This window comes from Felis catus, chromosome B1 (assembly GCF_018350175.1).
Source record: "Felis catus isolate Fca126 chromosome B1, F.catus_Fca126_mat1.0, whole genome shotgun sequence".
Taxonomy (NCBI): domain Eukaryota; kingdom Metazoa; phylum Chordata; class Mammalia; order Carnivora; family Felidae; genus Felis; species Felis catus.
In genome coordinates, this window is record NC_058371.1 from 76,964,231 (window position 1) to 76,981,878 (window position 17,648).

Consider the following 17,648-nt stretch of genomic DNA (forward strand, 5'->3'; position numbering starts at 1 on the left):
TGGTTATTGGGTTGCCTGACTGTTCTCTCTTACTCTACTGTACCCTCACTTGCCTTCGTTGTTGTTCCTCTTGAGAAATGCCAAGTCCACTCCTGCATATGATGTTCCATCTGCCTGAACCACTTTCCCCCGAGATACTTACTTTGCTTGTTTTGTCATTTTATTCAGATTTCTATAAAAAGGTCACCTCCTCAGAGTGGGCTTCTCTGAACACCCTTTCTAAAATAATACCATGTCACCTCTCATCATTCTGTATTCCCTTATCTTGTTTTATTTTTTTTACGTAGTACTTGTCACCATTTGGTGTGATACATATGTATTTGTTTATGTCTCCATCACTAGAGCTTTATAAAGGCAGGGACTTTTTGTATTGGCTACCTTGTGATCTCAGCATTTTGAACAGTGCCTTGCATTTAGTTAGAAATCAGGAAATACTGGTTGAATGAATGAATAGATGGTAAATGTCAACTAAAAAAGAATTGGTGGAAGAGCCTGGCAGAAACTGAGAGGTCATTTGTGGATAAAGAGGAGAGTGTATGGCCATCCTGGCTAGAAGGGAACAGCAAAACCTAGGTAGATATGCACTTCACATGGAATGGGGTTACGAATACTTCATATTTTAGGAAGGGCTTTTCTGTCCTCAATAGAACTGACAGCTGAATGTCATTTGCTGGCCAAGAGGTAGGAATGGTTCAGTTTTCTACATTTTAACAATTAAGACAGATTGAGTTGTTACTGTTATAGCTTTCAAAAGAAGTCTATTTGGACATCCTGTCACTGGTCATATCTTGGATATTGAATTTAAAAGCCTATATTATAATGTATTGTATGTTATTAGTAATGAATGTAAAATTTGTATTGACTTAAAAATGAGTAGGGTCAATACAGCATATTCTGTACTTAAAATTAAGTAGAGAGAATGCAATTAAATTCTAAGAGATTATAAATAATATTTTTTCAACCCCTGAGCTAAATAATATTTTTAAATAAATGACTATCAGTAATATTACATGAATGAGTTTTAGCTTTAAGAATTAGCTCTCAAAAGTTTTGAGTATACATATGTTTGTTAAATAATGGAGGCGATCAAAATGGAGATGATAGAATAGTTTTATTTGTGTCGTGAGATTGTAAAACATGAGACCTTTGACTTATCCTCTACTGCCTCAGAAATCCCAAGAGTCTGTAATCTGAAGATAAGTTAGGTTCCTTTTTTCTCCCATCAGCATGCCTTCTACCATAATACATTCCATGGATGCTGGTGGCATCAGTGTTAGAGCCATTTATGAGAAAGTGCTTAAGTATAGCTAATCGAACATAATCACTGGAAATGTATTTCTTGATGCATTTGTTTTTTTTTAAGCTTAAACTTTGATTATGTAGTGGTTTTAGTTTCTTAGTTAAAATATTTTCATTATGTATTCTTCCTGTTTTCAGACATATTTTTAAACAATTCAGAGTTTTTTTAAAGCTAAAATAAAATAAAATTAAAATCTTACCTTTCCATACATCCTTTGCACACTTCTGGTGTATGTCCTCCCTTCCTCCACTGCCTGCCTTCTCTCTCTCTTTCTTTTGTATTTTTCCATTAGTCTCTCTCTTTCACACTCACATCCACATTAGAGTTAGCTGAAGTTTTCTCACCTCTCTCTTAACAATGTAAAACATTTACACTCTAATGGAACTACCTATTCGTTCTTGTTTATATATACAACTTATGCACAACTTTCAGCTGTGTTCATTTAACCACATCTCTGTAACCCTTTTCTTCTTCATGTGTCAGTTGGTTAAATGATGTATCTGTGCACTAATTTTTTTAGCACTGAACTTTGCACTCTTTTGTCTACAATGAACTATTATTTTGGTTTTTGATAAAAATTACTTGAAACACTGAATATTTTTCTTATGCTACTTATGTACTAAGCAGAAAAAAAAATCTTTTAAAAGGCACTTAGAAAATTCTTCCTGAATTATAAAAATGTACACACATCAGCTGTGATTTGCTTTTTGACTGGTGATCTTATGATATTTTTATTCAATTAAAAATGTGGGCTGTACATTAATATGTTCATAGACACTGATATTAACTGTTCTCTCCCATACTCATAGCTGTATGCATATATTTATGTATTTTACAACTTACTCTAGAAAGGATTTAAGGTGGGCATTTTATTTATGGCACTTAACACCTTGCATGTTGTTTGCATTATTAATGTTCATTATCTCTTCTCAAATTACGATTTCCTTGAAGATAGGGCCTAGAACAGCAAATGGCTCAGTTAAGATGTCCAGTTCAAATATAGAAGTGTTAAACGTGTTGAAAGCAGAAGAAAACTAAAATATTCAGGGTCGTCATAAAGTGAGCCATGTTAAGCTCTATAGTGATTGCTAATAAAAAATAACTATATTTGTTTTAAATATGATATTTAGTGGGAATTATTAAGTCTCAAATATTTTTGTGGACATATTTTTATAAGTAAAATTTTTAAAATGCCCTTAGAATTATATTAAATGCTTTTATGAATGGGCATAATTCAGCAAATGACCTGTTTGCTTTCAAAGTCAGTCAAGTTGAGTCTCTAATTTTGGATTTTTATCACGGGTTGTGTTAATAACAATAATAGTAATAGTAATAATAATATCTTATGTGTATATAAAATTTTGTGTTGTTAGCCTGACAGCAACCCTGTGTTTTAAAAATGACAATTCACGTGAATAAGGGTTAGGTCAGAAGAAAAATTCATTTAAGGGCACGTGACCAGTAATTTGAGTAGATAAGACTCAAATGAAGTTATTTTTCTCTACTGTATTAGATTGGTATAGATTATCTATTATTTATTGGTTTGTAATCCATGATTTTTCTTTATTTAAGTGCTTTTGAAATGACAGTTTTATAATACCTAAAACCACATGATATTTATTAGATTTGTCTAGAAGGATTATAGATTATTTTTCCTTCTCCAGTTTAAAAATTGCTATTATGTTTCTTTTGTTAAAGGAAAAAATAGCATTTTATCTACCAAATAAAGAGAAACTAAATTTAAACATTAATTTGAAAACTTACTGATATACAGTCCATTTAAAATGACTTATATGTACAGTTCAACTCTAATCAATTTTTTAAAAAGGTTTTTCTCATTTGTGGGCTAAGAAAATAAATATTTGAATGTTAAAATGTCTCAGAACATGTTCATTATTTTTTCCATAACATGTTGTTCACTAACTCCTTTATTTACTAATAAAGCTTATTTGGATTTTTTTCCTTCATAAAATATATCATGTTCCCAATGATGAAAAGCCAAAATTTTGCCTTCAACATCATTTTTTACTGTCAGTGTCCCCAAAGCACATGTTACCTTGCTATTATTCTTATATTTGAGTTGTCAGGATTTTATAATTTAGTAAGAATAGAATAAAAATTTAACTTTAGCTCCAAAGTAGCATCTTTTGTTTTGTTTTTCGTTTGATTTTGTTTCTTTGGGTTAATAGATAAGTATTTTCTAGGTTATCCAGGTATTATAGAAGTGATGGGTTTAGTTGAATGGACAGAATTGATGTCTATTAGGAGAATCATACAACCTCACTGCAGAGGCTGTATCAGTGGGGATCATATCCTAATAAAGAAAACTGAAGCATATGTGTGGTCACAACCAATGCTTGTCATTATGCCATGAAAGCCTTAGGATTGGTGATCAAAGCAATGGGCTTATCCTGAACTGTGGTATAACCTCTGGTTGAACCTTTCAAGTTTTTATTTTAGGAGATGATGCAGTATATTTTGACCATGTTACCTGCCTCTATGACCCATCTGCCTAATTAAAAGAAAGGGATTAAAATTATTGTCAGCAAGTCAGAAGAAAATGTGAATTATAAATATCTCTGTCTTCTGTCTGTGTTTTTTGCTTCTCATTTTCCGCTGGTGTTAGAAAGAATTCCTGAGCATATGTTTTTTATCCAGGGCAGAATGTTCTGTTCTGATGAATATAGAACATACTTCACTTTGTAAATGTACATTAGAAGTATTAGACATAATCTTTGACTCTGTTACTAAATATCGTCTGTCAAAGGAGATAATTTTGAACTTAATGTTTGGTATTGAAGTATGGTTCTTAGGAAGATACTTTTAGGATTAAGATGGAATTCTGCAACGTATACTTGAATGTCACTATATCCATAGTAAATTTTAGGCATTATATGGACTTTTTTGTCAAATGTTGTTTGCATCTCAGTTGAGTTCAGTGTATTTGTTTTATAGTAAGAGGGTATTCAACTCCTATCAACTGATTTATTTATGCAGATTTTCTTTTAATGAGGTTGTAACATGTTTTAAGTGTATACGGTCCCTTCTTTACTCAACTTAATTGTGCTTACTTGATTATGTCCTTGATATTACATGTAGATTCTTTGTAATCTTTCTCTTCACTGTTAATTTCTTAGAAACATTTATATCATTTTAAATTCATGTTTATTTTTAAAATTCCCTAATGGAAATTTTTTTCTTATGAAGAAAAAGCTGAAATTCATAGCCTGGCATTCAGGGTTTTCCACAGTTTGACCCTACCTATATCTCTAGTTTCATCTGCCACTACATGTATACAGTCCTCTCTAAACCAATTAAATTGTTCTTCATTGATCATTGGAAACAAATGATAGGCACATTTCAGTCTCTGTATTCCCCTTCTCAGGACCATTCTCATCTTTCTTCTCTGATTATTTATTTTAAATACCATTTTCAATCATTCATTCAACAGAGTTTTTCTGAATGCCTAATATGGGTTACACACTGTGCCTAGGCTGTGGAGGTTTAATGCTGAACAAGATAGGTAGTCTTCAATCTCATGGAACCTTCAATTTAAAGGAAGATAGAAGCAGACAATTACAGTACCGTTTGATGAACACTGTATTAGAGAAATACAATGTATTACGCTGTTTCCCTAAAGGTTTCTCTGTCCACCCCAACACTTATGCATCATTTTCTTTTTTTGAATTTCTGGAGTGCTGTTTGTTCCTACAACCAGTTTCCTCCCAATAAATGTATCCTTTCACTCTTATTTAGAAATTTAGATAATCATATCTCTATATCCCAGATTTTAACACAGTTTTCTGCAAAGAACAAAAAGTAAATGAATACTTCTTTGTGATAATGTGTTCTATTACCCTTCAGAAGCCTACCTAAGGCTTAATAAAATAATGAAATAAGAGGAACTTCTTTAACGTTTTATTCTTTAATATTTTTAATTTTTCAAATATTTTAGCTTATATTTTCTTATTCATATATAATTAACATCCACTGTTGTATTAGTTTCAGGTGTACAATATAATGATGATTCAACAGTTCTATACATTGTGAAGTTTTATTCTTTTAATGAAAGTAGCATTTACATTATATTTCTTCCTGTACTGCATTCTTCCTACCATTTTGCCTCCTTAGAAATAATTATCACTGAGAAAAAAAGATTATCATTGAATATATTGATATCTTTTTATGATTGGAGCATATATAATTCATAATTACCAACTACTCAAGTGTATAAGAAATGTCCCAATATGAATTCACATCTTCTTCATATTTTAGGCTAGTGGGAAATTCATTCATAGTCATTAGAGAGTAGAGCAGGGACCTCTTATTCCAGGCTTATGTGATACCTAGAAAAGTGGCCCTCACATCTTCTGCCCATCTTATTCATTGGTCGTATCCTCATGGTCTTTTGGAAGCAGGCAGCTCTGTTTGGGTTAAGAAATACTCGCTGATTACAAAGACCTTGGTGCCAAGGAACTAGCTTTCCTAAGTGCACCGTCATGAGCCTACCATGTTGGGCAGTTGGGCAGATTGTATGTACTGGCACTTGACTGAAGGAAGGAATAGGAGCTGAAATCCAGCCAGTAGTATACTTACCAAACTAAGTACCCTTTTGCTCCATTAGTCTAGAAGGGTTACCTTTTTCTAATCCATAAATAGGTACTATATGAGCAGGCAATGACCCTGATCACCGCTTGCTATCCCCTGGGCTTTAGCTTAACCTCTTCATCCCCACCTCTCCCAAAAGCCGAATATATATAGATTTTGAGAAATATGTTTCTCTAATCTTGGGGACAACCTCCCTCTTCTTTAGCTTCTATCTTTAAAAATACTAACTTTTGAGAGGCGCCTGGGTGGCTCGGTTGAGCATCCGACTTCGGCTCAGGTCATGATCTCACAGTTTGTGAGTTCAAGCCCCACGTCGGGCTCTGTGCTGACAGCTCAGAGCCTGGAGCCTGCTTCCGATTCTGTGTCTCCCTCTCTCTCTGCCCCTCCCCTGCTCATGCTCTGTCTCTCTCTCTGTCTCAAAAATAAAGAAAACATTAAAAAAAATACTAACTTTTGAAACTGCTTCTTCTGGACACCTTACATAATTGGTTCTGTTTGCTTAGACTTGCACAAAAGACAGAAAAAAAGGGTGTCTTCAAGAGGCTTCTGCTGTAGACCCTGCAAATGTTCTAGAACTATATGACTACTCTTTTGAAATTGGAGACGTTTGGGGTGAGAGGTAAAAAATAGAGATTTAATTCATATCTCACTAAAAAGTGAAATATTAAGCTTAATTTTTAATAAATTTTAATTTTGAAATATTTTTATAATGCCCACTGTATAACATTTACAGGATATCCTTAGAAGGAAGTCACAAATAAAATCTATGGTAATTAAATGGAAATTGATGACTTACTACTTTCTTGCCAGCATAATAGAAATTAGAGATCTGTAAGTTTAAAATTGTGCACTAAAGACTTCAAAAGTATAAAATTGCTTTATTTATATCTTTCATTAAAAATTTATTTTGGGGGGCTCAGTCCGTGAAGTGCCCAACTCTTGATTTTGGCACAGTTCATGATCTCATTATTCGTGAGTTCAAGCCCTGCACTGGGCTCCTCGCTGACAGTGCGGAGCCTACTTTAGATTCATTCTCTCTGCCTCTCTCTTTCTCTCTCTCTCTCTGCCCCTCCCACACACGCTTGCTCACACGTGCTTTCTCTTTCTCTCCCCCCTTCAAAATAAAATAAAACTTTAAAAATTATTTCGTTTTTGTTTTATGTGCATTTTTGCTCTATTAATTAAGTGAATTTATGTATAAGGTAAGCTGTTAGTATTAAAGCAACAAAATAATTTAAATTCATAATAAATTTATGTGTTTAAATACAGTGAGCTGGGAACAAGCTATATTTCTGTTCATTGAATTTAGAACTTGTAAAAGAACAAGAAAGGGCATTTCTATTTTGAGCAAGTATGTCTTTGTCAATTTGTTCAGCAACTTGAATAAAATGACACATGTAGAAGATAGAGAAAAATATACAAAATCATAAGAATTTTAGTGCCATACATAGGAAGATTTGAAGACTTTCTTTGTATGAAAATTGTTATGAAGTATCACCCTGTTTGATTTCTGCTTCCTAGATGTGGTCTTGAAAAAGAGTATGCTTTTTATGTATTTTTACTATGCAGTGTATATCTTTCATTTATAATAAAAATGACTGCTCTCCCAAATTTTAAAACTTGGGAGAAACCTAGTATCTAAAATTCAGCCATTGTCATTGTTTTGAATCTAGGAAAATTATCACACATGAGCAGAGTCAGTATAACAGACAAAAGAAAGGCAACATCTTCTAATCAGGAGAACCTTGGGGTAAGGATGGGGGCAGGCAGATGTTATTGAAATTAAAAGAATTTGTATATAATTAGGCCAAAATATGCTTTTGATTTTGAATACACAGGTGTGATCCTCCCTCTTACTGTGAACAAGACTTGGGAGAAGTAACATTCTTCTTTTCAGCACAAGTAATTTGGAGTGAAAATAAGACATTTTGGTACAATTTTTCAAAGTTGTAATTTATTGAATGTACACTTTAGCAAATTAGTAATAGTCATAAAGTGAATTACCTTCATATTTGGGTAAATGATAATTATAGCATACTATAAAATTCTTCTTGATTAATTTTATTACATAAAAATACTATATATATAGTATATATACACATAATAATTTTTTTCGGGAAAGCACTTTCTTATGGAAGAATGAAAAATATTTTTTACTTTTAAAAAATTACTTTGAACATATATTAAAAGCTTGTATTTAAAACGTTTAGTATTGGGGCGCCTAGGTGGCTCAGTCGGTTGAGTGTCCAACTCTTGATTTAGACTCAGGTCATGATCCCAGCATTGGGCTCCGTGTGAAATATGGAGCCTGCTTGAGATTCTCTCTACTCTGCCCCTCTTCCCTGTTCGCACTCTCTCTCTTTCTCTAAAATACATACATATGTGCATATATTATGTATACTGTTTAAGTAGAACTCATGCTTATTTTGACGAATAAGGGCATAGCCTTTAGGGTTTGACAGATCTTGATCTAAGCTCTAAATTTATCATAGGTCAGCTGTGTAACCTTAGGCAATTTGTTTAACTTCTTTGACCCTTAGTTCATTTAAAAATTTTTTTTTCAATGTTTGTTTATTTTTGGGACAGAGAGAGACAGAGCATGAACGGGGGAGGGGCAAGAGAGAGGGAGACACAGAATCAGAAACAGGCTCCAGGCTCTGAGCCATCAGCCCAGAGCCCGACGCGGGGCTCGAACTCACGGATCGCGAGATCGTGACCTGGCTGAAGTCGGACGCTTAACCGACTGCGCCACCCAGGCGCCCCAACCCTTAGTTCATTTTTAAAATGAAGGTGATATGTTGTAAAGTTCTTAAGATTAATTGTGGTAAGATTTATTAAGAGTTTATTTTAGAGTCGCCTGGGTGGCTCAGTCGGTTAAGTGTCCCAACTCTTGATGTCGGCTCAAGATGTGATCTCACAGTTTTGTGAGCTCGAGCCCCACATCAGGCTCTATGTGACCACACAGAGCCTGCTTGGGATTCTCTGTCTCCCTCTCTCTCTCTGCCTGCCCCGCCCCCCAACTCATGCTCCCTCTGTCCCTCTCAAATAAAATAAAATAAAATAAAATAAAATAAAATAAAATAAAATAGTTTATTTTAACACATGACTCATCTCATGCAATATCAAACATATTGGATATAGCTTTTTGTTTACATAAAAATAACACACATACATCTTTCCTCTTTTTGTCGGTTAAGACTTAAGATGCATCATTTTTGAAGATGAGAATCTTAATATTTTTGCATGATCACTGTATCATTTCATTTATGGTTTAACTTCTAACAGGGTTCTTCCTTTTTTTTAAAAAAAATGCCCAATTGAAATGTTTTTCAAGTCTAATGATCAGGTGATTGTCAGGCATTTGGAGGACAAGCTCATTTTTACCCTGCTTAGTTAATTATTGTGATTGTAAACAAAGGATGTACAATTCAAAGTCAAGCAACATTTCACATGGATGACCGAGGTGATAATAGCTTAATTCCTGCTGGATCTTTTTTCTTTACTCTGGAGAGTTCACACTGACCTTGTCCAAAATCTGATGACCTCCCTATTTTACTCAACTGTTTGGAAAGCCAGGCCTGCCATAGCTGGCCCTGAGGGGGTATCCTAAAGACCACTGAGTCACTGACCCATGTCAAGACTGGATTTAAAGTCTGATCTACAGGACCTCTGAAATAGTTATACATGGGGCTTATTGTACACAAAAACCCTAACTAGCTTCATTTTCTGCTTATAAAATACCTTAATGAAGTATATTTTAAGTGTTCTTAATAAAGTCATATATTTAATTTTACCAAGTTTTTTATTGCAGATCATTTTTTTAGACTCCTTGTAAATATTTTTTCTCAAAGGTAGTGTGTTACAACTAAACTTGAATGTTTTAAAATGTGAGCAAAACATGTTGTTAAATCATAGCTAAATGTAATGAATACTATCCTGGTTGATGAAGGGACCAATGCAGTTGTGTTTTAATACTTTTAAAGATTTTGGTCTTTTGGGCAAACATTCCACATACTTCATAAAAATTTACTTTAAGCTGTAACAGCATGTTATTCTCTGTTTCTATTTTGTCAAACCTTAAATAATACTCAAATGTTGGTATTTAAGAGTTTTGAGTTACGAGAATTGTCCTAAAAGGAAGCACATGCCAACCGGTAAGGTGTTAATATTTAAATTTAGTTGGATGGGAACTGTCTACCTTAACAGTAACTTTGTGATAGATCTGTGATAGAGAAAGGAAAAAAATTTCTTGTGTTTATTTTGTTGTTCTTCTGCACAAAAGGAAATGACTATGCCATTTTATGAATATCTAGTCAGTATTCTGCAGTTTATAATATGATGATGTCTTTTATTTTTATATAGGAGTTGATTCCTGAATTTTATTATCTTCCTGAGATGTTTGTCAACTTCAATAATTATAATCTTGGAGTGATGGATGATGGGACAGTAGTGTCTGATGTTGAACTTCCTCCTTGGGCCAAAACCTCAGAAGAATTTGTTCGCATAAACAGACTGGTAAGATAGTAATCATCTACTCTGTCATGAGCCTTTTCTCAAAGTATCTTTCATGTGTTGGTATAATCATTAACCCTTGCTCTTCTCAACAAAATTGTAGTTGATAGAGATAACTGAAAGTAACAAAATAGTTCATGAATCTCCATATATATTTTATTAAATTTTATTGACTTGAAAAGTATAGTGGGTTTTTTTGTCCTTTTATATGAAATGTAGGTTACTAACCTTCATATGCACATGATAATTCAGAATTATAAAGGAAATTTTTTTTAATGTTTATGTATTTTTAAGAGAGACACAGAGCATGAGAGGGGGAGGGGCAGAGAGAGAGAGGGAGACACAGAATCCAAAGCAGGCTCCAGGCTCTGAGCTGTCAGCACAGAACCCAGTGTGAGGCTTGAACCCACGAGCCGTGAAATCATGACCAGGCGCCTCAGAATTATAAGGGAAATTATAAGTAAAACTGGAATTGTATGCTTCGTGAAACATGAGTTTCTTGTACTAGGTAAAGAACGTAATCCTGTGCTCTGGGATAGAAGGCCACTGCACATTTTGGTAATAGAAAAAAGATTTTCAAGTTATATGTATTATCTTTCTTTAAAAGGAAATCTTCATGTAATATTCAGAACATAAAAACTTAAAAACTTAAAAGCCCAGTAATTATTATTTTCTTCAGACTCCTCTCTAGTGAACTCTTTAAAATCCTCTCACGTGGGTTCTACATTATTTTATGAAAAAGTTCTGTCTGTCTGTTTTTGCCTTTAAGTTTCATAAAAGTTTGGAGTCTGGGACCTTTATTCTCAGTTTTTAAAAGTAGAATCTCTGTCATACTGCATATTAAAAGTGAAATCTAGGAGCACCTTGCTGGCTTAGTTGGTAGAGCAACTCTTGATCTCAGGGTTGTGAGTTCAAGCCCTATGTTGGGCACAGAGATTAGTTTAAAAAAAAAAAAAGAAAGCTAAATTCCATCGTGTCTTTAATTTACACTTAAGGAAAATTATTGTATTTTAGTTTTCTAAGTGACATTTCTGACCTTTTATACTAACATTTATATATTTTTTTAAGTTTTGTTTATTTATATTGAGAGAGACAGAGACAGTAAAAATGGGGAAGGGGCAGAGAGAGGGAGAAAGAGAATCCCAAGCAGGCTCCATGCTGCCAGCGCAGAGCCCAATGCAGGGCTAAAACTCACGAAACCGTGAGATCATGACCTGAACCAAAACCAAGAGTCGGATGCTTAACCGACTGAGCCACTCGGGTGCCCCTCAACATTTATATTTTAATCCTGTCTTCCAGATCCTAATTGCAATCCCATTGTTACTGAAATTTCACGTTTTATGTATATTGGAAGTAATGCAGGGGAAATGGAAAGAACATAGTCCTTGGAGTTAGACCAACTTTCTAATCTTGAATAAATCACTTTGCTAATTATGGGACTTCAGGCAGTTTAATCTTTCTGAGCTTTGGTTTCCTTATATGTAGTCTGAAAATTATGAATATAAAATTGTAATTATGTATGTAATATTCTTTAGCTTACAGTAGGCACTTAGAAAGTAGTACCTAACATTATTCTATCATAGTCCTCAGGTACATATTTTATTTTACTTTTACCCCATGCAATTTGGAAGATTATAATTAAAATGAGAGCCCAACACAAAGCTTAGTTGTAGCAAACATTGAAGGAGATGTCAGACTTTTAAATGTGACAGTTGTCTATGGCTGTGTGATTCCCTCCCACCCCTCAGAGACTATTGGAAGTCAATAGAAGGTATAGTTATACCACAAGTTCTTTTTTTTTATTTCAGTAATTGCCCTTTTGAAGTACATTTATTGAGGTATAATGTATATACCATAAAATTAATCTTTTTTTTAACGTTTATTTATTTATTTACTTTTTCTTTTTTGAGAGAGAGAGTGTGCACCTGCAGGGGAGGGGCAGAGAAAAAGGGAGAGAGAGAGAATCCCAAGCAGACTCTGTGCTGTCAGCAGAGCCTGATGTGGGACTGGGTCACATGACCCATGAGATCATGACCTGAGCCAAAATCAAGAGTTGGATACTTAACAGATTGAACCACCCAGGTGCCCCAAAATTGACTTTTAAAAGTGCACATTGCTTTGAGTTTTAGAAAATTTAGACAATTGTATAACCATCACCACAATGCAGCTTTGGAACACTTACATCACTTGTACTTGTTTGCAGTCAGTCCCTGCTCTGGGACTTTTTGTCTCTATAGAGACATTTTTTTCTAACTTTTTTAGAAATTTTATATAAATGAAATCATGTAATACGTGCCTGGCTTCTTTTATTTAGCATGATATTTTTGAGATTCACCCATGTTGCATATGTATTACGGCATATTGTATTGCTGCATAATATTCTATTGTGTAGATATAATACATTTTATTTATTTACCAGTGTATGGACATTTGGGTTTTTCCAGTTTGAGGCTATTATGAATATTTGCATATGTCTTAGGATGAACATCTGGTTTCATTTCTCTAGGATAGATACCTAGGGGTTTCCTTGTTGGGTCACATGATAAGTTGCTAAGACTTGGTATTGTCAGTATTATTTATTTTAGCTGCTCTAGTAGGTATTTCGTTGTAATTTTAATTTGCATTTCCAAAATGACTAATTATGCTGACTGCCTTTTTACAGATCTATTTTGTACTCATCTGTGTTTTTTTTTAAACAATTTGTTTTTAATATTTATTTTTGAGAGAGGGTGTGCGCACATGTGCAAGCAGGGAAGGTTTTTTTGAGAGAGAGAGGGAGACAGAGGATCTGAGGTAGGCTCCTCCTCACTGTGAGCACAGAGCCCAATGCAGGGCTTGAATCCACAAACAACGAGATCTTGACCTGAGCTGAAATTAAGAGTTGGCTGCTTAACCAACTGAGCCACCCAGGCACCCCCTGAAGTGTTCTTTGGAGCTATTCGTATCTTTTGCCTATTTTTAAGTTGGGTTGTTTTTCTCATTATGTAATGTAAGCAATCTTTACATATTCTTTGTGAAAGTTCTTTATCCAACATATGTTTTGTGAATAATTTTCTCCTAGTCTTGTCTTTTCATTTTTTAAAAAAAATGTTCATTTATTTGTTTTGAGAGAGAAAGAGAAAGAAAGAGAAAGAGAGAGAATCCCAAGTAGGGTACACACTCATCACAGAGCCTGATTCAGGACTTGATTCTGCAAACCATGAGATCATCACCTGAGCTGAAATCCAGATTCAGAAACTTAACTGACTAAGCCACCCAGGTGCCTCTGTCTTTTCATTTTTTAATTTTTCTTTTGAATCACCATTTTTAAAAAAATGTTTCACTATTAGGTAGATATGAAATAACATTTATATAACATTTGAAAGGTATAAATAATCATTCTCATTCTTCAGGAATATATTTTAAAGAAAAAATCTTAAATCATGTTCAGATCATTTTGTTATTGAAACACTTTCTTAAATATGATTTAAAATTTTAAGTCTCAGGGGAGCCAAATCTCTATTAATTATTACCATGTTTAGTACTATTAAGAGTATGAAGAGTTTGTTAGAGTGTTTACTTAAATCTGGTCCGAAGGAAAAAAAAATTGAATAAGTTACATTAAAAGCTTTTCAACATTATTTTGACAATTAAGAGAATTTAATTGTGTAAATTGGGTAAGCCCCTCTCTTCATAATACTTCCTATCTCTGCTCTCACAACCTTTACCTCAGAAGAGCCAGATCTTTCGGGATGGGCTTCCCAAGGGCACCATGGAAAAGAAGGTTAACAAATTGTTTTCAATAAGATTTAGGTTTTGCCTGCCGTTTTGTATGAAATTACATACAAAATAGTATTTTACAACTGCATGTTTATTATAACTTAGAATTAACTTTATTAAGCGTTTGTGCCAGTGATTCCTCTGTGAGATACACAATGTCTTCATAGTTCAGGCTCTGAATGAGCTTGCATTCTTAAAAGAACTGTATAAAAATTTCATTGCAAATTAAATGCAAACATAGAGTCAAATATCAAATCTCTCATCTTTTACATTTGTAACTAGGAAAGATACTTGATTTTACTTACATGTATCTTTATGAAAGAATTCAATAACTCATTCATTCTTTCAGAAATATTTATTATACACCTGTGATGAGCAGAGCTCTCCTAAAGTGCAGTCTGTATTGATTCATTTTATAATTTCCTCTTCACTTTCTACAAGTGATTAAATTATTAGTATGGTATTTTATGTATCTGTTAGCATGTTATCAAGTAAGGATTTTATCCTCCTCCTCTTTTTGGTTGCCTCTTCAAGTCCACAGATTTTATGCAATGATTGTAGCTCATGAAATGCATACTACTTTGATCTGTGACCTTTTTGTGGTGCTAATCGGGTTCCTGATATCATTATACCTTACTCATTAATCATATTTCCTGCAGCCCGTCAGGCAGCCAGACAGCACAAGTCCCTGTTTTCAGCCCTCTGTTGGCAGGTTTCTGCTTTTCCAGATTATTACAGACGATACTTTGGCTTCTCATAGCCAGAGCCACATCAAGCTGTGTGTTACAATTAAAGTCAGATGGTCCTCAGGTTGAACAGGGATATAGTGTTGCAGCTGTCTCTCTTCCTGGAACAAACCAGCACCAAGAACAGATGATCTATAGGACAGTGAATAATAACAGATTGTACAGTACTCGCTGGTAGCAGGGGATCACAGAATTAATTAACTGACATACTCGTTTTAAGATACCCAGCACGTCTTTTTAATGTATTTGTTTGCCCAGATATTAATTCAAGGGGATAGGATATTTTAGTAGCATGATTTTTGATGGTGGACCCGTAATGCCACATTTTCTATTTTTGTTAGAGGGCCCTAACTACTATCTTACCTTAACCAATTTAATCCTCAGAGCTTTCTGCAAGTAATGAAGATCTAAATGTAGGATTGGCAAATTGGCTAAAGTGTAGGATGTGTGGACAGAAGACAATATCCTGTGTACTTTAGAAGGAAAACCCACCTAGGTCTGATTAGTCTTTCAGGTAAATAAATTATATTTTCTTTGTTCTGAACAATTAGAATCAGGGTAAAACCCAAACAATCTTAACTACATCCCAGAGATTGGCCTGTGTTATTTAATATTACCTGAACCAGAAAAAATTTTTTTATTCCAAAACTGCTTCAGAAATACAAATGAGAAACAGGCTTTCATACTTTAAAATAATATAACACTGTATGAGTTCAGACTGCTCATCAATTATCTTTACGATATAATGCTCATGTTATGGACCTATATTATATTGCCTCTTACAACCCTGGAGTTTTAAGTTGAAATTCAAGAGACAAAGAAACCCATACTCTGAATAGTAATGATAGGTCTCTTTATAAAAGTTGAAGTGGAGCATTTTGTTTTAGCCAAAGGATGTGTAATTTATTCAAATTTTAATAAAAATAATTCTTTCATTTACAGGTATTTATTGAGCGCCCACATTTGCACCAGCAAACTAGATTCAGTGAATAAGACAGACGATATCCCTACTCTTTTGTAGGTTACTTCCTTTTTGATAACTTAGATTTTTGAAGTGGAAGGCTTCTCAAAGGCTGGGAGGTGGCATGAATCTAATAAGCAAGGCTTCTATTGATGGATTATCCTGAGGTTTTCAGTTAGAATCACATTTGCTTTTGTGTATCTTCTATAGCTTTTGTCTTCTCTACTATTTCAGAATGGTGACATGAGTAGTTACATCCTTGAGAAGGTAAAGAAAAATAAAATGAGTATCTTATCTCCTTTTCAGATGATACATGGACAAATTAAAAATGATGATATCTTTTTATATTATTGTCTGAGAAAAACATTTTCAGATTTCTCAACCAACTTTGTGGGTTTTTTTAATCTATTGCTAAGATTTAAATTTATTCACCTTAAACCTTCATAGATGTTTTATCTCTGAAGGAATTAGGTCAGTATTTCATAACTTCCTTTGAATTTGGAAAATTTACAAATCTTAAGCGATGACAGAATAGTTGAGACTACAAATCTCATGTCCTTAGTGAAAAACTGTTATATGTACATAATGGCAAGAGCTGCAGCTTGAGATGACTGAGTTTGAAGTGATACAATTTTATCATATTATGTCCCAATTTTCAGTGTTTAGCAACACTGTAAAGTTGAGAGGTTTGAGATTTGAAAGGGTTTGCACCTTTTTTTTTTAACCTTTATTCACATCTTTGCTTCCATTTTTGAGGAAAATGGCATTAAAAAATCTTTCTAAAGAGAGCTGACCAGGCAATATTTTTCTGTTCTTTGGGATAGAATCGACAGGGGCCAACATAATTTTTTGATATTGTTCTTTTTCCTGTTGCCTTTTCATGTTCTACATTGATAATGATGTGGCCAAGAATGTAAATAGCCATGATGGCTGTAGTTGGTAATCATTCTCATCTATGGACATAAGCCTCCCACCCTTTCTTTACTCCCTGCAGTGGTCAGATCCAGAACTCTGGGGGGTGGAGCAGATATGTGTGAAGTTTGAAAAAAAAAAAAAAACACCAAAAATACTGTCGTTGGTTTGCTTTGGCTCCTGGTATGTAACTTCAAAAATTCTAGTTTGAAAAGGACATCTAAGTAGAAAAAAAGATGTTTGATGTTGTTAGGTTATTAATTCTCCCCAAACTTACTTATAGATTAAATGTAACTATCAATTCAAGGCCCAATAGGTTTTGTTTGTTGGAATATGACAAACTGGTAATAAAGGACAAAGGACCAATTATGGCCAAGACCTTTTCTGAGAACAAGAACAGGTTTTGGGGCCTTGCTGTATTATATATCAAGAATTATTATAAAACTATAGTAATTAGGGGAAACCAGGAGAAAGTAGACTAACTGAAGTGAACACAGAACCCAGAAACAGGCCAGGACATCTATTATGTTGCAGATCTTTGGGGAAAAGAAGGACTTTTGATTTCATGCTGAGATAGTTACTGTATTAGTTTCTTGGGTGGCTGTAACAAAGTGTAACAAACCACAAACTGAGTGGCTTAAACAGCAGAAATTTGTTGATTCCCGATTCTGGAGGCTAGAAGTCTGAACAAAGTTCAGTAGGGTTGGTTCTTTGTGAGTGCTGTGAGGGAAGAATCTGCTTTAGGCCTTTTTTCGTTCATATGCAGTCATCTTCTCTCTGTGTCTTGTCTCTTCACAGCATTTTCCCTCTATGCACATCTGTCTCTGTGTCCATATTTCCCCTTTTTATC

The 17,648-nt window shown here is 34.1% G+C and overlaps 1 protein-coding gene across 9 annotated transcripts in view; it reads left to right on the forward strand.

Annotated features, from left to right (window-relative positions):
• Positions 1 to 17,648, forward strand: part of LRBA (LPS responsive beige-like anchor protein) — a 775,946-nt gene that overhangs the window by 619,024 nt on the left and 139,274 nt on the right. For all 9 annotated transcript variants that reach the window (XM_023252764.2, XM_045056857.1, XM_023252765.2 and 6 more), the window contains one exon: positions 10,271 to 10,423. In XM_023252764.2, the coding sequence (XP_023108532.2) occupies positions 10,271 to 10,423 (153 nt within the window). The remainder of the gene's footprint in view (positions 1 to 10,270; positions 10,424 to 17,648) is intronic.